This window comes from Belonocnema kinseyi, chromosome 9, assembly GCF_010883055.1.
Source record: "Belonocnema kinseyi isolate 2016_QV_RU_SX_M_011 chromosome 9, B_treatae_v1, whole genome shotgun sequence".
NCBI classification, from domain to species: Eukaryota; Metazoa; Arthropoda; class Insecta; order Hymenoptera; family Cynipidae; genus Belonocnema; species Belonocnema kinseyi.
The window spans coordinates 41,902,837-41,925,957 of NC_046665.1; the positions used below are offsets into that span (position 1 = coordinate 41,902,837).

The 23,121-nt window shown below is 27.6% G+C and overlaps 1 protein-coding gene across 1 annotated transcript in view; it reads right to left on the reverse strand.

Annotated features, from left to right (window-relative positions):
* LOC117179992 (esterase FE4-like) overlaps positions 1-20,680 on the reverse strand; it is a 24,029-nt gene extending 3,349 nt beyond the window's left edge. The window contains exons 1-3 of the mRNA XM_033372263.1: positions 20,505-20,680; positions 15,898-16,057; positions 15,482-15,821 (exon numbers count right to left, since the gene is read on the reverse strand). Of these exons, the coding sequence (XP_033228154.1) occupies positions 15,482-15,821; positions 15,898-16,057; positions 20,505-20,620 (616 nt within the window). The 5' untranslated portion in view covers positions 20,621-20,680. The remainder of the gene's footprint in view (positions 1-15,481; positions 15,822-15,897; positions 16,058-20,504) is intronic.
* Between the last annotated feature and the right edge of the window lie 2,441 nt (positions 20,681-23,121).

Consider the following 23,121-nt stretch of genomic DNA (forward strand, 5'->3'; position numbering starts at 1 on the left):
ATTTAGTTTATTTTTTTTATTTTTGTGGTCTGCTATTTCTATGGATCTTTCGTACTATTCGTCTAATCAAGTTCTCGTATGTATTTTCCAATTTCTTAATTATTATATATTCTAACATTCTTATAAAAAAATAATTATAATTCCAAGTGGCAGGAAAATTGTTCTTTCGGTTTTTAGATGTTAAGACGACAGTTATAAGCCAGATTACGTTTCGCATTGGCAACAAAAATTAGACAAACAGAATTTCACTGGCGCATTCATAAAATATATCATGTTAAATAAAATATATTTTAAAATAAACTGTAAAATATTATAATTGATACAGCTTACTTGAAATACTTACGTAAGTTATATGGTATACGTTTTAAAATGCAAATAATTAAAATTTTATCGTAAAATTTTTGTAAAATTCGAAAAAATTGCCTGAAATTCTTCCAGATTTCCTTTTACAATTTTATCAATCTTTTAAAATGTTTTGAAATATTTTTAGGACTAAAAAATCTCAAATAATACAATTCCCGACACTGTGAACTTCCTGAAATTATAAAATGCCGAAATCTGAAAATCCCGAATTTAAAAATTCCAGAATAATAAAATTCTGGACAGCTTACAATATTATTGAACTTGAAAATTCTCTAATAATAAAATTCCGGACCGAATGCTGTCCAATGACAAAACATACAAACTAGAAAATTCCCGAATTGTAGCAATTGAGAAAGTAATGTTTTAATTAATATTACTTATTTATTAAAAATACAATAATCAAATTTTTTTTTGCGAACTTTTTTGTAAGTTAAAAAGAATACAATGCACTTTTTCAACAACAACAAAATTCTGTCGAGAATTCTCAAATTCAGTATTATTATAAATTGTCCCGAATTGCGAGAATTTTTACAGTGGTGGGAATTTTATTTTTCGGAAGAAGACTGAAAAATACCGAAAAATAAAATTCCCGACACTGTAAAATTCGTGAATTGCAAAATTCCTGAATATTAAAATTCCGGAAATTATAAAAATGCCGAAGTATAAAACTTTCGAATTGAAAAGTTCACAAAAAATAAAATTCCCGACAGTTAGGATGCAGTCTCTTGAAGATAGAGTAGTAGAATAGTGGAACAGTTTTGACCAATGATGTACCTGCACAAGCTCTCGCAGTCTCCTCATTCGTCTAAACTGTCCCCCTATTACACTATACTACCTCCATGGGGGTAGGTATTCATTTGTCCAAAATTTCATTTTACCATAAAACTCATTTTACCGAAAAAATTACTAGATGGCTAGACGCTTTTGAAACAATTGACAGATAGGTTTCTGCTTGCGAATTTTGTATTGATCTGTAAATCAAATTGACGTTAGGTGGCGTTTTGTAATAATTATTTAATCTTCTTTTACTAATACAAAGAAGAAGAGTTTTCTACAATAGAAACAATATTCTTGTTCTAAAGAAGGCTTTTACTTTTGTTTCGTAGATTGAAATGTCCCATAACTTTTAACAATATTAGAATATTATTATCCAGAAATCCACCAGGAATCGATCAGGGAGGAGCAAAGTATTGACTTGTTCCCCTCTGAAATCGAATGATCAAATTCATCAGGTTGTTTTAGTTTCTCAAAAAATCTACCTAAAATATTTTGGAAATAATGTATCTCTCTGTGAAATACTAATAATCTATCCGAAATATTTGTGAAATATTTTTAAAAGTTTATAAATATTTGCTAATATGTTTAAAATTATTTAAATCTTTGGGAAAGCATTGAAATCTTAATGAAATCTTTTACATCTATCCGAAATCTTTATGAAATATTTAAAATCTTTGAAATATTTGCGAATTAATTAAAATCTTTTTAAAATCTTTTTAAAAATTGTAATTTTTGCAATCTTTAAAAAATCATTAGAGTCTATGAAATCCTTTATATCTATCCAAAATCTTTGCGAAACCTTTCAAATCTTCGAGATATCTTTAGGAAATTATTTCAATGTTTGTGAAATCTTTGCGAAATATTTCAATCTTTGGAAAATCATTGAAATCTTTATAAAATATTTTCAATATTTTTGAAATATTCGTATATTTTTTAAATTGTTGAAATCTTTAGGAAATCATTAAATCATTTGTGAAATTGTTTAAATCTTTGCGCGATATTTGAAATCTTCGAAATATCTCTGAAACATTTGTGAAATTATTGAAATCTTTGGGAATCATTTATGCCTTTGCGAAATTTTTGATTCTATTGGAAATCTCTTTGACATCTTTGAAATCTTTTCGAAATATTCGAAATCTTCCAGATGTCTTAAAAATATTTTTGAATTACTTGGTATGTTTTGGAAATTGTTTAAATCTTTGCGAAATATTCCAAATGTTTGGGAAATCATTGAGTTCTTTTTGAAATCTGGAAATCTTTGAAATATTTTTGAAACATTTGTGAAATTATTGAAATCTTAAAAATATTGTTGAAATGTTTGGTCATATTGGTCAAAATGATTGAAATATTTATGAAGTCTTTTGAAAATCATTTAAATCTTGGTGACATCTTTTTAATCCATCCAAAATCTTTGCGAAATTTTTTTTAACTTTTGAAAATCATTTTAATCTTTGTGAAATGTCTTTGAAATATTTAATAAATATTTGACATAATTTTGAAATATTTGGTAATATTTGTAAAATTATTGAAATCTTTGGGAAATCATTGATGTATTTGTAAAATATTTTAATTCTATTCCAAATCTTTTCGGAATATGTGAAACCTTTTATACCTTTGGGAAATCATTGAAATCTTTCGGAAATCCTTGGAAATATTTGCGAAGAAACCTTTGAAATTTTTTTGAAATATTTAATAATAGTTGTTAAATTATTCAAATCCTTGGGAAATCATTGATGTCTTTGTAAAATATTTTAAATTTATGAAAAATCTTTGCGAAATATTTGCCATTTTTTTAAACACATTGAAATATTTCCGAAATATTTGAAAAGAATGGAATATTTGAGAAACCATCATCTTATTATTTTTCAGTCATATTAATATTCATTTTTCGTTACTGAATAATAATTTACATGATTTAATTTAAATCGAAATCAAAACGAGATTATAAACATCTGTAACCATAGAATTGGTATATCTTACAATAGAAAATTAATTATATAGATAATTTTTTATTTCAACATTGTCTTATATTTATTAGTATTTCTTATTCAGGTATTCACTTATCAGTTGCCTAGTTTTCAAAGTTCTCTCTCGAATTTAAAAGTCGAAGCAAATGTAAATGTCAAAGAATCCTCATAAACGCCATCAAACGTCTGTTTGTATCATGATTTTTACTGAATTCCCCATCGGGATCCCCTCTGTGATTTATGTCTACACCGTCCTTAAATATAGTGATTTTTTCGGCATGTTTTTTAGGGAAAATGAAATTTCGGACAACTGAATGCCTACCCTCCATGAGACTGCGCCCTGAGATATTACTGAATTCGAAAATTCCCCACAGAAAATTTCTGAATTATAAAATATCCAAACTAGAAAATTTCTGAATTTAAACAATAGAAAAATTTTTGTTCATTAAAGATTATTTATTTAAAATACACATAATCGAATATTTGTATCAAATATATTTTTTCAATCTTTAAAGTTTAAAAAATTATGTTTTGAAATTTAAAAAAACAATGATTAAAAAAATATGTATATTACTGCATAAAAATTTTATTTGATAATGTACATAGTATTAAAAAAATTTAACGATTATTATTCTTTTAGATTCAAACAATAATTTAATAAAATTATTGAATTATTGTATTTTTAATAAATAAATAATATTGATCGAAAATTTTTTCTTCATGTTCAAATTCGGGAACTCCATAATTCGGAGATTTTTTACATTGGACATTTTCTGTCTGAAATTTTGCAATTCGGTCGTCAGAGATTTCATTTATGGTGATTTTTCATTCATCGCTTTCGGAATTTTTTCAGTGGTCTCATATTTGTATACCTCCTCTTAAAATGATGTCATTTTTCAAAATAAAAAGTCAACATTTAATTTTGAAACCATCAAAGGTATTAATTTTCTTTTAAATTATTTCAAATCTTCTAAAATGATTTTTGAAATTTTTCGGAACTTTTAAATATCTTTTAAACGGATTCCAATTTTTTCTAACATTTTTGTAAAATCCTGCATACAAAATTGTTTCAAGAGCTTCCAGATTTTTTTTGCAATGTTGTAAATATTTTGAAATGATTTGGAATATTTTTAAACATTCTCTTTGAGTTATGGACTTTTTCGAAATAAAAAATTATTTTAAATCTTCCTAGAAATCTTAAAAAAAAGTCTTTTTAATTTTTCAAAATTCTTGAGCTCAATTTTTTTCTTTAATTTGAAACATTCAAAAACGTACAAGCTATTCGATTTTTTTTAAATTAAACATTTTTCAACTATTCTTTGAAAATCTAAATACAATACTTTTAATTTCAAATTACAAATTACAAAGTAGAAAAATTATAATTGTAACATCCAAAGTTTAAATTTATCACTCTGAAATGGTGGCAATTAATTTTTTACTTGTTTACTATTGAAAGTTGTTGTTTTTTTATTCAATTTCCAAATTGAATATGTTAAAAATGGAATATTTCATATTGAAATAATACTTCAATAAGATTTTGAAATTGAATAAAGGTGTTCACTTAAGAATCTATTAATTTGAAGTGATTTTTAAATTGAACATTGTTTATGAAGACTCAATCGAACGTTTACACTTGTGTCACTGTTTTCAATTTTTTACTTTTCAATTTTGAAATTCACTTTCTTTTCGCGATTTTTCCTGTTCGCGAGTCTGGCCCCATTTAGAACAACTTTTTTTTTAAATAATAATTTTCGGTTCTAACTTCCGCGACAATCATTTTATTCTTTAATATATTTTCTATAAATCTTGTTGATAATTTTTTATCATAAGAAATGTATGTAAAAATTATGATATTTTTCTTTTTCTTTAATAAAATTGTTGCAATGAAAGCGTTTCGAAGAGATTCTTTTTAATGTTTCGGGGAAAAAATGAAAATTTATAGGTCGGCCAAGGTTTTTTTTTAAATTTCGCTTACGTCAAATTTTTTCCGGTTGTTTTTACTATAGTACAATTCAGGTTCGTATCTTTGGGTGAAGAAATCCGTTCCATAGTTTGACAAAATATTCTTTATGAATCAATATTTTGCACAGAAAATTACCCTTAGTGACCTTTAATTATAATTTTATAAATATGAAAAACCCAGATTTCAATGTTTTCTATGAAAAACACAATCAATGAGTGACATAACGAAAAGCGGAAACAATAAGTCAATTTATCCAGGAACAAGCACTTTAAACAAAACTGACCTTGAGCGAACATTAAATATATATATATATTTTTTAAAGTTGAACAAAATCAGGCTCTATATTCTTTTAAAAAATTGGTGAGTATGCCAAATTATCAAAAAAATAAATTAATAAAACTTGAAAAAGCACTCCCTTGAATAGCTTTTTAAACTAAACCTTTGTTGACTTCTTTCAGGCACTTCTAATTTTTAATAGGCCTACTTTCAAACTTATGTCAAGTTATACGATTTTAATTGCTCTAAAATAATGATTCGAGTATTAAAAGATTTTCATTTCTCATTTTGTAACTTTATACGATTTTAATTTCAAACTAAATAATTTGAAATGTTTCAATCTGAAATTATCGAACAATTTCAATTCAATCATTCTTACATATTTAAATACCTTTAAATTTCGAATTATTCAATATACTGAAGACTACAAATTTAAAATGTCTTAACTATTAAAACTTTATATATTTTTGGAATTGCTGCTCTGTAGACTAAGTAGCAATTATTCTTTTATTAAGAAATTATAACCAAAAGCGTTTAAAAAAGTTTTCAAATGAGTTCTAAAAAGCTTAAAAACAGATCAGAGGTTTTAATGGTTTAATATATATAATAGAACCGCTTCAAATTTGAAACAAGTCTACTTTTTCATGTTTGACCTACAATTATTCAGTTTTAAAAGTTATAAATTACAATTGTGAAAATTAAAAAATAAATTTTAATTAATTTATATTTAAAACCAAATAAATTTGCATACTTCAATCTGAATACATTGAATTTAAACTTTTTACCTTTTCACGTTGTAGCAATTTCCAATCCCAGAATAAGTTATTTTTGGCGTAACCAATAACTTATAACGAAAATTTTGAAAATTCAAACAATAAGCCTGTATGTTGAAAATGAGGTAAATTTTAACGTTGAAATTTGAGTTGTTAAACTGAAGGCTGAAAAATCTGAAAATTTTACAATTAATGTTTTGTAAAATGTATTGGTATCTTGAAAGAGAATAATTAGTTTTTAAATTAGTTTTTAAATTTTCGGACGTTTTCCTTTTTTACTACCTAGAGGTCAAAAAAGTATCCCCAATTTTTTTGTATTTTAATCATTTATTTTCTGAGAGATATTCCTATTTAATTTACTCCCGTTTATTAGTGACTGAAATGAATTGAGAAAAAATCGCCAAGACCCAAGGATCAAAGTTGGATGTAAAGCGAATTTTTAAATTTTTAATTGAGATTATGTTTATAACTTGTGATTTCAAAAATTTGTATACACATTTTTTTTAATAAATACTGTAGGAAAACCAGGCGCGAATCCACAATGGTGGCGAAACGGCGATCTACCCCCCCCCCCCAGGTGTTATTGACTTACCGTAAAATGGTACATATATATGTATAAACACAACAGGTGTACACAATTTTGTGATGCCCCCCCCCCCCGGACACATCTCTGGATCCGCGCCAAAGGAAAACATCGACAAGATACAGGTGCCAAACTTATAATTACAGCGAATTTTCTGTAATTTTACAGGGACGGCTCAAATATATTTAAAAAATCAAATTCCCGATTCGGTATGACTCTCTCTGTCTCGAATAATAAAATTCAAAAACTAATCAAATTCCCGAACGGTTTCGGTATTAGTTAAATTTTCAACCTAAGAAATTAATTTAAAAAATACATTTTTAACTTGAACAGTGTAGTTTATACTGAAGCTTGCAGTTGAAAAGATTTAATTTTAAACCCAAATAAATGCGAATTTTCAACAAAAGAAATCAATTTTTTATCTAAAACAATGAAATTTTCAAAGAAGAATAATTCACCAACAAAGAAGATAAATTTATAACTAAAAAGAAAATTTTTTAAGATAAAAAAGTGTCAACAAAATTGATCAATTTTCATCTATAGAAACGAATTTTAAACTAAAACAATAAGTACTCGATCAAAAATGGACTGCTTAAATTTTCAGATAAAAAATAGAATTTTCAACGAAAGAATTTAATTTTCAACTAAAATTATAATGTTTCAACGAAAAATTGAACAGATAAATTTTCAGTTGAAAAATAATGAGCAACTCCGAAAAATCAGAGTTTCCACAAAATGTTTAAATTTCCCAGCAAAAAATTAAATTTGCAAACAAATAATTTAATTTTCAACCCAATAACTTTCTACCGAAAACAGAAATTCACAATTTTCGAAATCAATTTTTAAAAAACAACAAAAATTCTTGTTAACAAAATAGATAAATTTCCAAAAAAATATATGAACTTTTAACCATTTTATACCAAAATAAAAGAAGTTTCACCAAAAAATGGATTTTCTTCCAAAGAAATGAATTTTTGATTAAAATAGATGAATTTTTAAACAACGAGAATAATTTTCTACCAAAAAAGAAGAATTTTTGACTGAGAAAGGTCAATTTCCTACTAAAAAAATTCAACTAAAAATGATACAGTTATATTTTTAGTATAAGAAAATGTTTTTTCAACAATAAAAAAATCGATTTTTCAACAAAACAGTTAAATTATCAACAAAAACAGTTATTTTAACAAATTTCAATTTTAAAATAGTTTAACTTTCAATGGGAGAAATGATTTTTCAACTGAAAAATGTTTTGAAACACACACACAATCGAATTTACAACAGAATAGTTCAATTTTTAAACATATAATTGGATTTTCAATTAAAATATTATTTTTCAACTAAAAATGGAAATTAAGCCTTCTAGAGCAATTTTGTTGTACCATTTTTTGTTATGTTTATGTTGGTTTGTAAAATTTGCTTTCAAATTTGAGTAAGTTTACGAGATTTTCAGAAATTTTGAAACTATTAAAAAATAATTAAAACTTGCAAAAATAAAATTATTTTTCTGATGATCGTTTGAAAATTTTTTATAATTTTTATTTTAAAAAATGTATTTAAAAAAATTCAAAAAGATTTGGAAACACATCAAACGATATCCTCAAATTTAAAAGAAGAGTGTAGAAGATTTCAAAGCAAAATGTTTCAATTTGATAAGATTAAAGATTTTAAAAAACGTAAATAATCCAGTAAATTCAAGGAATATTTAGAAGAATGGAAGAGAATCAACTCTAATTTTAAACTTAAATTTTTTAGAAATGTAGATTTTTAAAGATTTCAAAATAATAAACTTAAGAAGCTTTAAGGGAATTCCGAAAGATTTCAAGGAGATAAAATTATTTTTCTTAAAATTCTGTGAAAAATTTAGAAGATTATATAAATCAAGTTTTTTGCATCCTGAATGCTATTTCTAAATTTTAAGAAAAATGTAGTAAGTTAAAAATATTTTTTTGGAATTTATTTTGTTTTAAACGTATTGGAAATATTTAAAAAACTGAAAAAATTTCCCAAAATGTATAAGATATTCATTGATATCTTCCAAACTTCTAAATGTTCTAAACATCTTTTAAAAAGACTCAAATTTTTCTAATATTTTTTGAAATCCAATAAAATAAAATCATTTAAAGTCCTCTAGGTTGTTTTTTAATACATCTCTTTTCATGCTATTTTAGGCTATAATCACTTCATGAAATTATGAACTTTCTTATTTTTATTTTTCAAGTGTATTTCAATCTGCTTTACGTTTAGTGAAAAATCATATGCTGAAAAACCATAAGAGAAATATCTATTTCTTTAACTTCAACTATAATTTGAAAGGCGATTCTTCATAAGTCTTTTACTAACTAATGGATATATTTTTATAATTTTATTCCTGAAATATATTCCCTAAAGTTAAACATGGTACACAAATATCCTAAAATTTGTAAAACACCAGCTATTTACAAGAATTTTTAAAATAAAAATCAATGTGTCTCATATTCAAATAAATTTTGGCAATATTTATAAAAGTATTATTATTTTTAATTTAAAAAATTAATGTATAGAGAGTACAGTTTTTATTTGAAATTTCACGACGGCTTTTTGTACCATGTATGACTCTCGGCCAGAATCAAGGAAAAATAATTTTAAAATATGTTAATTAGTTATTAAAATGTTACAAAGATTTACCTTTACAATTTTTTTCTCTTTTTATAATCATGAGATATTTCTTCATAAAATAAATTTTATTGGATTTATTTTACAATTATTTACAATCAATTTCCAATCACAATTATTTTACAATAAAAATAAAATTTTAAAAGCTAAATTTTGTAATTTTGAGATAAGTATTTTAAGGCATTAAAGATTTTGTAAAGATTTCATATACAAGAAAATAAGTATTACCAGTTTGTTTAAAATTTTATATGTAAATAATTATTATAAGATTCTTAAGAAAATTAAAAAAAAAAGATTTTCGAATATATCAGATGTGTCAGAAAAGATGCTAGGAGATTTTAAAGACTTTTTATTTTTAATTTATAGGATTTTAAAAAATATTAGAAAAATTTATTATCTATTTAAAACGTTTTACATTCTACAAGATATTGGTAACACTCTTGAGTTTTTATCGGAAAAAAGAAAAAAAATCATCAAATCAAAAAGGAAAAAATCATTCAAAATGTAAAAAAAAATTTCCTTATAATCTTCTAAATTTTCCAAACTATTTGAAGAAACTTTGTTTATTATCCTGAAACATTCGAGATTTTTTTAAAGTTCCTAAAGTTTATCTTGCGTTTCTAAAACACTTCTTAGGTATAAATTTTCTTTGAATCTCATCAAGTCTACCAATACTTCCTGAATTCGATTGATTATTATGTTTTTCTAATCTTGTCAGAACTTCCAATCTCTAATCTTTAAAAATTATCCAAATTTTTCCTAATTTTTTTTTAATTCTGCAAAGTTAAAAAAATGCCTTTAAAGTTTTTCCATTTGAAATCTTTTGCAATGTTTTTAAATGTTTAAAAATAGTATTTTAAAATTAATTGTTTAAAATAAAAAATTGTGCTAATTATTCCTTTAAAAATCTTTACAAGTTTTAATTATTTTCGAATCGTCTCAAAATTTTTGAATATCTCTTAAACTTACTCGAATTTGAAAGAATTATGTTCCTTAATTTTTCTAAAGTTAAGTGATATGGAAAAATTACGACATTTTATTTCAAAATATTTTATGTACTTTTTAAAGATTCTATGAATTAATAAAAAATGTTTTATAATCTGTTTTCAATTTTCTATTAGAATTCATTCCAAAACAATTATTTACATTTTTTCCCAAGGAGTTTCTTTCAGTATCTGAAGGTCCTTCGTTGATGGACTTCTTAATATTATTTTTTTCATTTTACATACATATCTATTATATCTTATCAAAATTTAATATAAAAATCTAAAATGTTAAGTGTATTTAAATACTACAATTTTTAATGTTTCCAAATTAAAAAAAAAAATTCAACAAATTTTACGTGTAATTAAAATAAACTTTTGTTAAATCTCATTCAACTTATTCCAAGTTATCTTTTTTTAATTTTCAAAATTTATGTAATTACTTAATCTGATTGAAAATAATTGAACCTCTAGCGACTAAAAGCGGGGATACTGCTTTAGAAGAAATGTGCTGAAAATAATTTAAAAAAAAAAGATTTTAATTTTAAAGACTGATAATTGCACACAATTTCTAGGCGCATCTTTCTTATTCTTCTACAAGAATTTTTACGTTTTCAAGTTTTTTACATCAGTTTATCCGACGTTTCTAAAACTCTTCTGAAGTTTAAATTCTTTTTTAATCTAATCAATTCTACTCAAAATTTACTGAATTTATTCGATTGTTTACATTTGTTTTAAATTTGTAATGTTATCGAATTAAAAAATGTTGATTTTAAAACTTTCTACACTCTTTTTCGAAATTTTAGGAAATTGTTTGATGTGTTTAAAAATCTTCTTAAATTTTCTTTTAAAGCACATTTTTCAAAATAAAAAATCATTCAAAATCTTCACACGATAATTAGGAAAATAATTCTTTTTTTTTAATCTTCTCAGGTTTTATAATCTTTAAAAATTATTCAAATTTTTCCTGATTTTTTTTTATTTTTCAAAATTAAAAAAAATGGCCTTTAAACTTTTTCAGATACTTTGACAATTTTTGGCCTCTTTTTGAATGTTTTGAAATGCTTTAAAATAATCTCCTATAGAATTGATTTTTCGAAATAAAAAATTATTTTAATTATTTCTAGGAACCTAATATATTGTTTTTCATATTCATGAAAACTTACCAAATTCTTGAAAAATCTTTACAAGTTTTTTTATCTTAGTATCCTTTCAAAATTTCTGAATATCTCTTAAACTTACTCAAATTTGAAAGTAGATTTTTAAAACAACATGTAATTTAAAAAATTGCGTAACAACATTTCACGAGAAGGCCTAATAAGAATTACGTTCGTTAATTCAAGATGTGAAAAAATTGATTCATAATCTTCTTAATTTTTCCCAGGATTTTTAGGAAAAACAGTTTTACCTCCTTGAAATCTTTCGAAATTCCTTTAAAGTTTTTAAAGTTTATGTTTGAATTCTTAAAAAATCTAAGTTTCTGATTTTGCTTTAAAATCTTCTACAGTCCTCTTTTTAATTTTAGGAAATCCTTTCACGTGTTTAAAAAACTTTTTTAATATTCTCATTAAGTACGTTTTTTAAAAATAAAAAGTCATTACAAATTTTCCTACCAATCGTGAAAAAGTTTTGTTTCTAATTTTGTCGGACCTTCTAAGCTTTCTAATCATTAAAAACTATTTAAATTTGTCCTGATTTTCCTTGAAATTCCGCAAAATGAAAAAGATTGCCTTAAAATCTTCAGATTCTTTATTGAGAATTTTAACATAGTTTAAAATGTATTGAAATTTTTTAAAATTATTTTTTCAAAATAAAAAATTATAGTAATTATTCGTAGAAACCTCAAAGAATTTTCTTCATTTTCGTGAAACCTTACAAAAATCTTTAACAATATTTTTACAAATTTCAACTATTTTCTAATCGTTTCAAAATTCCTGAATATCTCTTAAACTTAGGCAAATTTGAAAGGTCGTTTTTTTAACCAAAATAAAATTTTTTTAAATGTGCAACAAAATAGCGCAATAAATTGCCTGAACTTTCATTCTCTTGACACCCTGCGAAATGCAGTTTACTTAAAAACTCCTCCAAATAGCCAGTTAGCCACCCAAAACGAATCGTGAAGTCGGGGAGACTCGGGCTCGTGCATTTTCGGCTCTACAGAAGGCTAGCCTACGCAACATGTAGCAGAGCAGACTCACCGACACGCTAAGTTTGAATGTGTCGCTCCCAGATGGGAGAGTGGTGGGGGCCGAAAAATCCCACGTTCTGGAGACACTGCAGCACTGTCGAAAAGTCGCTGTGCGACTCGGATAAGATGCGCAAACTGAAATTCGCCGGCGTGCGCACGCACCCTACCGATAGAAATCTCAGGGTATTCTCAGTGGAAAAAGCCTGGCGGGTTTGAGACTATTTTAACCCGTTAGCGCCCAAGGCCATATGGCAACCCAGAAGCACTGAAGGGTTATGGTTCGATTTGAATGATTTAGTCTCTGAGATAGTCTGAGAGATATGGGTCCTTTTCAAAGTCCTTTTAGTGGTCCTTTCAAGAGTGATGCGACGGTAATATAATGTTCCTTTCTTATTCGTCACGTACTGGGCGGGCAGAGTTATTTAAAGTAGTTGGTCGTGGCTAATCCGCTCTCCCTTTTTAAATTTCTCTTCAAATTATTAACATTTTGTTTTTGATTGATAAATTTTCCCATTATACTAATTTATAATTATAACTTATATACTAATATACAATTTTCTAGGTGAATTAAAAATGTTATATTTTTTGGCGTATCTCATTCCACTTACGAGAAACGTTATATAAATTCAAATTTTAAACATTTAGAAAAAAGTTAGATATCTCAAATCATAGAAACCCGTAGATTCCGAACTATTATGTTTTAAGCTGTTAACTGTGAAATGTAAACAAATCTATTCCTAAACTTTAATCCGAAAGCTTAACAAAGGACCCTTGAGTGTCGGCTACTCTATTGATATAGCCTCTCTGCTTGTTATTTATGATCGAATTCTGATTTCAATTTCAATCTCTCTGCTTGTTATTTATGATCGTACTTTTATTTCAATTTCGGAAAAGACAATTTAAAGCCTTTAGAACATTTAAACGAGCTACCTGGACCTTTAAATATATCTGAGTGCCTGCGGAGAATTTCTCAGAGCTTCTCAGAACCTTGAGAATATTTAGCATATACTCTGAGATTTCCATTGGTAGGGCAGTCCTCAAAAGTACTTCATTAAAGAAATTTGATTCCTTTAATTTAGCAAAATATCCTCATTCAAATCGCAATGTATCCTGTATATTATAGTTTTTCAAGTAATCCTAGTAAGGAACTCAAAATTTCTCATAAAAAAGACCACTTTACCGATTTTAGGGTTCTGGTATTTCATATTTCACACGTTACCTAGTGGAATTCCTATGCGCACTGAACTTAAACTTTAAGCGAATATCACATAGGATGTCTTCATGGTGTCTTTATGATGACTTTATGGTTTCTCCGTGTAATTTACAAATTTATGATAACACAGTTTTTCCACTGTAGAACAGTTTCGGGCTTACTCTAGAGGATGTTTTTGGTTTCGTTTACATTTTCACAATAAAACTTAGAGAATCCCATAGCCGAAATATTTCTAAGTTGAACTTTAAAAAATAATAATAATAAAATAATTAGAACGTCTTTATTACGACCTCATGACGTCTTTTTGTAAAAGCCTAAATACGTCCATAAAAAGACATCTTTAGGATGACTTTAAGCCAAGTGTGCCCACTGGGAAGCTAAAAACACTCAAATTTTAGCGATATCATTACAGAAACAAATTTTATGAAAAGCAAACATTCAAAATAATTATACATGCAAAAATAAATAAATGAATAAGCAAGCCAACTTTTTCCGAACAGAAAAAATGTAATATTGGGAGTTTTTTAAATTTGTTATAGATTATTTAGTTTGGTTTTTATAGAGTTTTGTCAGGAAAATTATTTTAGCAGAATTTTTTCTCTTCATATTTTTGTAAACAACAGTAAGACCGAGTGTTTTTTCGTATATACAAATTTGTTCTTTCAATAAATTGTTTAGTTTTTTTCTTAGTTGCAGAAATCTATTCAGTAAACATGTTTTAAGTAGAAAATTTTGCTTTGTTGATTAATTCTTACCATTACGTATGATCGGATTTTTTTGCATATTTTTAAATTTTCTAAATATATCTGTTTCCAAATTTAGGTTTCCTTGATTTTTGACCGACATTCTTGCACGAAAGAATGTCATCGCATAACCTTGAAAAATTGATTTTCCATTTTGAAACTATATGACCTGCATCGAGTCATCGTTAATATTTATTATTTATAACAGGTCATAGATTGGTGCAGTAAAAACTCATAAAATTTATAATTTTAATGTTTAGAAGCCCATAGTAAATTGAAACAAATCATATATTATATGTATTATATATTTTATTCAAAAATTGTACTCGGGTAATCCCGGCTATACATCATAGCCACGCACTAAGTCAATTGACTGATGAGATTTGGATGTTATAAGTTAATTTCATAATATTGATTAAAACATTGATTATAGACCACGTAGGCAAAAAAATTATCAGGAAAATTATTATCAAAATTATTAATGCATTCTCTTGATACAAAAAACGTAACATCAAAAAATAACAAATGACGTATTGTTCGACAGTGTTTGCTTTATTTAAACCAAGAGTGCACAGAGGATGAATCAATGAGTGCATGTGATTAGTCGAGCAGCGTGGGGAAATAAAACACCGATCATTTTGAATGACTTTGCCATCTTAAAGAAAAATAAGGCGAGCAGATGTGCGTGTATTCTTAAGAATAGGGCGAGAAAGATGGTAATTGAACAAACGTTTTAATTGACATACATTTTTACCATTTTTATTTTGCACAATTATAGAAATCTTAAGAGGAAGTATACACATTTTTACCGTTAAACCTTCTTGAAGCATAAGGAATGTTTTTTTTTCCAAGTTCCAGACACGTATGTATTGTGATTAAGGAGAAAACTTGTTACAAAGTATTTCTACATGAATCTTGTAGGCACGGGGTTTTGTCCCATTGACGTGGGACACCTAGAGTTTGAAAAGATAAAAAAAAATGTGAAAAATATTGTACTTACTATTGCTGGCTTTCGAAAGAGCATGGAGGGCGACACTGGCACCACCAGCGCTATGTCCAGCTAATGTAACCTTATTCAGATCTCCTCCAAAAGACTTTATATTTTTCTGGACCCACTTGAGAGCAAGAACTTGATCTTTCAATCCATAGTTTCCTGGTGCTGCTGAATTTCCAATACACAAAAATCCAAGGGCTTCCAAACGATAGTTAACAGTGACAAGAATCACATCCTGATCTAAAATATAGTTTCCGCGGATATTGTTACTGCTTCCTGCATGAAAACCACCTCCATGTATCCAAACCATGACTGGAAACAATTTCTTATTGGTTTTTTCGTTCGTCTGAAAAATTTAGAAATTAAAATTGATATGCTTAACTGTGATTAGAGCTGCTAAATTGAAATCAAGATTTTTTTACCAAAGAAGAATCGAACTTCAAAAGTGGTGTATAAACATTAAGAAATAGACAATCTTCATTTCCAACTACATTTCCTTCGATTAATTGAGGACATGTGTTTTTAAATAAATTTGCTCGTCTAATTCCATCCCACTTGTCTGCTGGTTCAGGATTTTTGAATCTATTACATAATCAGCATTTTGGTCAGTTTTTACTGTATTATTCTTCAAGTTTGATAAACGATGTTTATGAGTAAAAGTACAAAGTTGGGAATTATAGTCCATGTCGAAGTTCTCGAGCAGCCAACCGGGGCAGTTCTTTCCAACTGATAAAAATATAGATATATCCCAATAGTACAGAAGAAGAACTACGACGCGCATCGCTACGTAGTAAGCAGTTAAATTTATTTCCACAACATTTTTCACTTGACATGGGTAACATACTTTTGAATGAACAAAGTATCTTCTTAATTTATAAAGAAAATTATTTCGGAGAAACAAAGATACTTTCGATTTGATAGAATCTACTGTAAATACAATGAATGGCGCTTTCGAATGCGGCCAAAAGCATACACTGTAAAATCTACGGCATCTGTGGTAGAAGCGAAAAAAAAATTTTGTGTCATCCGTATCTTCTATTATCAGATTAAGATATCTATTTCTTTCCAAGTTGAAATGTTTTAACATAAAGAAAAATCTTGTTCGTATACGAATGGGTTAAATTAATATATTTTTTAATCTTACACAAATTTGTCAACACCATCAAATTGAGCTTAAAATATGTACAAAAAGCACTGAAACAAATTTCTAGCTGATGTGATAGGTGCATTAAAATTTGTTTTAGAGTTTGAACCTGGTAATTTGTCAGGGGACGGCCGAAAAATCCTGGAAAATAAAACTCCCTAAATTATAACACTGCTGAAATATGAAAATTCTGAATTAACAAATTCCTGAATAATAAAATTCACGACAGTTTATAACATGACCCTTTTTGAAAATTCCCGACGGAATATTACCGAATAATACATTACCCGAACCAGAATATTTCAGAATATAAACAATGTAAATAATTGTTTTTTATACATTATTTGTTTATTTGAAATAGAATAAACTAATATTTTTATTAAAAGCAATTTTTGTATGTTCAAAACTTTGTAAAATAATTTAAAATAACAATGAATAAAAAAAAGTATATCTCAGTGAGAAATTTTGTTAAAAAATGTGTATAGCATGAAGAAAAATGTGGGAAAAAATTTCTTTTTTCGTTTTTTTATACAATTATTGTTATTTCAAATTCAAGAAATAATTTCCATGTACTTTAAACATTGATCAAAAATTTGTTTTGATATATATATTTGAGCATTATGTTTTTAATAAATAAATAACATCTATTTAAAAAAACAACCATTTTTTTCATTTTTGTAATTCAGGAAATTTTATTTTTTGGGATTTTTCAGTCGGCTCCTTTGTCAGTACAAATTAAATTTTCAAAAATATATACAAACACCGAAAATATGAAGAAAATGTGCCAAAATTTCTATAAGCACTACTGACTAGTTGAATTTTGAAATAATTTAGATTTACAGTTCTAGTTTTTATAAACAATTGGAGTAGTGAAACAAAATAATAAAGTTTTTAAAACGTTAATGAACTATACATATTTGTAAATGTATGGTGGGCAATTTGATAAAAACTACAGTTTTCATAAACAAAATATAATAATTATGGTAGTATTATTTATTGGTACTGACCTAAGTCTTAATTTAAATTGATCGGCAGGCATAAAATACTAATAATTATGTAAGGATTAATTAAAAAAATATATTATTTGCCAGTTTTAAAATCGTAAATAAAATAGTTTATTTTATTGTATAAAAAATGCAAAGAAGTGCGTGGTACAAAATTAGTGACTGCCGAAGTAAAGAGGTCGCTTTCGAAGTGATGAGCACAGAAGTCGAATTATATCTAAAACTCTCTGACAAGATTCGCACTTAGTCCGATGACGTGTCCGCATTTTGGGAGTTGACGGAGTGGTAAGTACATTAGGTACAATATGGTTTCAGGAATTGAGCGTTGCAGGCCCTGGCTAAAATGATAAACTAGACTGCCTAAGTACTAAAATCCTAAAAGTTCTGGGGACAGATGTTTGGAAATATCCCTTCTATCTACAATAAATCAAGAACCTGGGTTTTTCTTACTTCCTAAGTCTCTGAACCCATCTCTTTTTGCGTAGAAATTTAAGTCTACTCATCTTACCAAGAAATTCTAAAGAATCTGACTATTTACAATTCTGATTTAAATAAAATTATATTGTTACACCGTAACAGTTGTTATGCCTTATTATACTTCTATTTGAAAAAGAGAAAAGTTCAAAAAAATCACCGAGATGCAAGCTTTTAAAATGTTCATTTCTTGGGAAAAAATGTCTAACAGAAAGCGCCTTAAAAACATAAAAAAAATTTACAGAGGTACAAAGTCATAATCAACAACGACCAAACTGCTCGCTAGGCATGTGCATCGTAGTTTTTCTTATGCACTTTCACTCTACACGCATATCTTTTTTAGTTCGAATAAACTGCCTAGGATCGCCGCTCAAGAAGTTTGCCATACTGTATTCGATTTGTAAGTAAGCAGAAAAAAGTATTGTAGATTATCACAAAACATTATTTTTCTATTTATATAATGGCTATTAGTATAAAGATAATTATTTTGGAGATGACAAAGTCCGCGATTTCTGTTGGCATTTAAGGAAAATCATTTGATATAAAATATTAACTATATTTTGTAAGTCAAAATAACAATTAAATCTGGTTCTTGAAACCTAAAATATGAAATTTATAATTTCATTATTATTTTATTATAATACATTCTAAGAAACCTTTTCTGCGAGGAAAAAAACTGAACCCTCTAAAAGATTGAGAAAAATGATCAGAATGCAATAAAGTCCAATAAGACAAAAATAAACACAACCCTGATAATAATTATTTTTGGCGTATTCTTACATATAATTATAGGTAATACTTTGATTTGTCCCAGAAATAAAGTTGGTCAAACCCCTACTCCTTTCCAAAGTCTCTTGGGCCTCTAAAATCAGGTTATTCTAATGGTAGTGGATACTTTGCAAGTACCGGCAAAAAAGTTCTCTGTCGGTACATTATTACATAACGTTATTGTACATTATTACATTTTTATTGCATTCTTTATCAAATTTTGATTCCGTTATTACATTGATATTTTGATTGCACATAACATTATATCTGTGACCAGTTACAGGGCTACTCTTCAACAATATTTCTGAGAATAGCCGGAAAGGTGTGCCTTCCCGCCCCCAAGATAAGCTGGAAAGGGGCCAGGGTTTAACCGACTTTATTTCTGCGAATGGTCAAAGTGTTGTCTTCCCGTCCCCAAGAGACATTGGAAAGGAGTAGGAGTTTGACCAACTTTATTTCTGGGACTGGTCAAAGTGTTGCCTTCCCGCCCCACGAGACGTTGGAAAGGGGAATGGGTTTGACCAACGTTATTTCTGGGACCGGTCAAAGGGGTGCCTTCCCGCCCCATGAAACGTTGATAAGGAGAAGGGGTTTGACCAACATTATTTATGTGACCAGTTACAGGTGTTTCTTCCCACCCCACGAGACCTTGGCAAGGGGAAGGGGTTCGACCAACATGATTTATTTGACTATTTGCAAGTGCCCCTTTCCGTTCACACGAGATTTGAAAAAGGGTTTACGGTTTAACCAACATTTTTTATGTAACCTGACGTAGGCAAAAAAGTTCTCTGCCGAAACCAGCAATACATTTCTTTTAAGATTCCGGTAAAAAACATATTTTTAGTATATCAAAGAGACTGTCAGACATCTGAGAGTAAGGTCATGTGATTCAAGAGGTATTTTGTTATAAAGTGTCAACCGCGTACCCCTTTCCAAAGTATAGAATGATATAACGTATTACAGTGGACAAATTTAGCCAAGGACACGTTACCGTATGAAATTTACTCATATGAAATCGATATTATTTAGATCGGAGTAAATTAAATATGTATAATTAAAACATAGGCTGTTATTGGAGCAAATAAACTTAATAACACCACGTGAAGAACAAAATTTTGGTTTGAAAGACAAGCGCATGATATTTTAGGGACACGATATTATTATTTATGTTATTTATTCATTATTTTATTTAGTTATAAAATTAATTTTGAGTGTTACTGAAACTTAGCCATTGCGTGTATTGAGATTAATAGTTAGATCATTTAAAACGACTTACAAGTCACTGATTGTGATTTGAGTCTCTCATAAAATCATTTTCGTATACAACATAACCTATTAAAATTGATCTTTTAGATAAAACCCGGAAAGATTTAATCTTCTTAATTAGTCAGAATATGCTTATCCGGGCTAGAATAATGCTTTGCGCATTATATGAATATTTTAAAATAGAAGGAAAAAAATTAACTATAATGCAGACCTTAAATTTTTAACTGAGGAGTGACATTTATTTACGAAAACTGTATAGTTTTATATACCAATTATTGGGTTTTATTATCTCTTTAATTTTGTTTTAAAAAAAATTTCGAACATATTTGTGGCTTCTTTAATGAAAAATAAATTGAAACATTTCAACTCTTACCTTAGATTTCCAATTGGCGGTTTGGCATATGGTATTCCAAAGAATGCTGCATACTTTCTTCCATATCTGGATTCCTCGATTGTACCGTTCAATAAACCTTGGGACAATTCCAACATAGGTTCTGCATTTATCAAAAAAATGCACCACAGTTGTAATACTAATAAATTAAATTGATTGAGCATTGAAGCCTTATAAACCTTTTATTAAGTGCTAAATGAAAACAGAATTCATTCTTAGAAGTGATAAGATACGTGTGCTGTAATCTCCGTCATATGTTTAAATTATAAATGTTGACGCAATAAAAAACTCATTTTGTGAAGTGCTCGATTTATGAGGTTTAATCAATTCATGAATAATCTTATGTTCATTTATAAAATGTAGTTACGTGTATGAGCAAATTTGTTGAAGTTTGTTAATTTTTTTTAAAGAGATGAATATTTTTAATTTCAAGGACCTAACTTTCCAAACAAATCTGATAGGCTTATTACACCCCAAAATGCGGCTATTAGAGGATTTTTCAACCTGATTTACAATTAAGTGGTTTCCTTGTTTAATATATAAATAAATACCATAAGTTCAAAGAAGAAATGAAAAGAAAATGATGAAAAAGTCAAGGGATCTAATTTTTTTATTATAAACATTTTCTTTCTAAAAAGTAATTCGGCCCATGTAGAAGGTACCGAAAACTGACAATACTATAACTATGTTAAATGTTTTTTTTAAATTCACAAGAATCTTTTATTGGTGTACCTATGCAGTCCATACTGGGAAAGGAAATAAGAAGGCGCACGGGTATTCTATACATTCTACTTAAACTAATATTTATATTACCAAAACTAATTTAAAGGAATAAAAAGTTGCCTTATTTTGGATTTTTTCAAATTATAGTTTGATTTAATTTTTCTTTTTTGTGAATTACTTTTTGCCCTAATATGTAAAGCTGCATTCCGCTAGCACCTCCACTACATAAAATTTGAAAGAATCAAAAAAATAAACCACGCCAGAAATTTAGGCTTTTTTAGAACTCTTAAAAACTACAAAAATTAATTTAAGAAAAACAACCCGTATCCTTTAAGAACTACCCTTAAAATAAAATATGCACTCAAACTAAATGTGAGCATATCAGAATTTTGGGACTTTTTTAGGCTTTTCTTTGGCAATAATCTCGACTTTCGGGCTCCCTTATTTTTCTCAAAAAACTTGACTTTTTGGTGAAGGCGCTGTCCGCCAGCACCTCCACTACATAAAGTTTGGAAAATTGAAAAAATCAACTGCATCAGAATTTTTGGCATTTTTGGACTCTTAAAAAATGCAAAAATTAATTTTCAAAACACAACCCGTTTCTCCAAAAAACGACCCTTAAAATTAAATATGAACGTAAACTAAGAGTCAGCATATCCGAATTTTGAGCTTTCTTTGTGCTCTTCCTGGGCACCAATATCGAGTTTTGGTCTCTTTTACTGTTCTTAAATAAAAACGGAGTTTTTTTGGTGTGATACTTGGTTCGATAAATGTAATAGGGGTAGTTCCTAAGGGTCGTGATATATTGATGTGGAGGTAGAAATATTAAGCGTAGTCTTCCTTTTTTTTTCTATAAAATAAAATTTTTTTGCGATTTTAATTTAAGACAGCTGAGACTAAATTCGTTAAATTTGATAGGAGTACTATAATGGTCTAAAAATCACCAAGTTTGAAAAGTTGAATGGATCTGTGGATATTCTTGTTCGTTTCTGGAAAAAAGAAAATCCCTAAAAAACTTTAATCCAATCGGTCGAGGTCCTGCGCTCCCTCATCGAGGTCAAAGGTTAAACTCTTAATATCTTCATTGCTTTAGTGATTGCAAAAAAATGTTTAGGAAAATATCAGCCTAATTTTTTAATACCATATAAATTGATTTCATGTTTGTATAACAATTTATATGGTAAAATAAATTTGTATTTTTTTATTTTATTTTTTTTCTAATAAGGGACAAAACTTTCCACAGACCCATTGAACTTTTCAAACCTGCTGATTTTTGGACCACCCTAAGGAGTATTTCCTAGGGGTTGTTGAGTATTACTGTATAGGTGTATATATCTTTTCGAGATTTGGAAGGCTGCGTATAGTAATTATGATGAATTTGAAATATTTTGGACCGTTTTAATTGATGGAAGGTATATCAAATAGATACTTGAAGAGTTATGTTTGCTAATTATTATTTTTATTAACTTGGTTCGATAAATGTGATAGGGGTAGTTCCTAGGGTCTTGGTATATTACTGTAAAGGTAAGTATAGTAAATAGATACTTGGAGAATTGTGTTTGTTACGTGGAGTATCACTGTGGTAATAGATTTATTAACTAGAGGTTGGTTCTTCAAGTGTGTTAAGGGTAGTTCTCAAATGGTGTTTAATGTTACTGTGGTGATGAGGATATAAAAAAGATTGTTGGGAAAGTCTTTGTGGTAATTATTTCTGATTGAAATTGTTATGTATTTTTTAGTTGAAGGAAACTGAGAAGGGTTTGCTCAAATGCGTCAAGGGTCTTTTAGTGTTATGGGTTTTTTTTGGACAATATAATTTTTTATTTTTAGTGAACTGAAAAAAGCTCAGAGTTACGGTACATTTTTCCTAGTATTT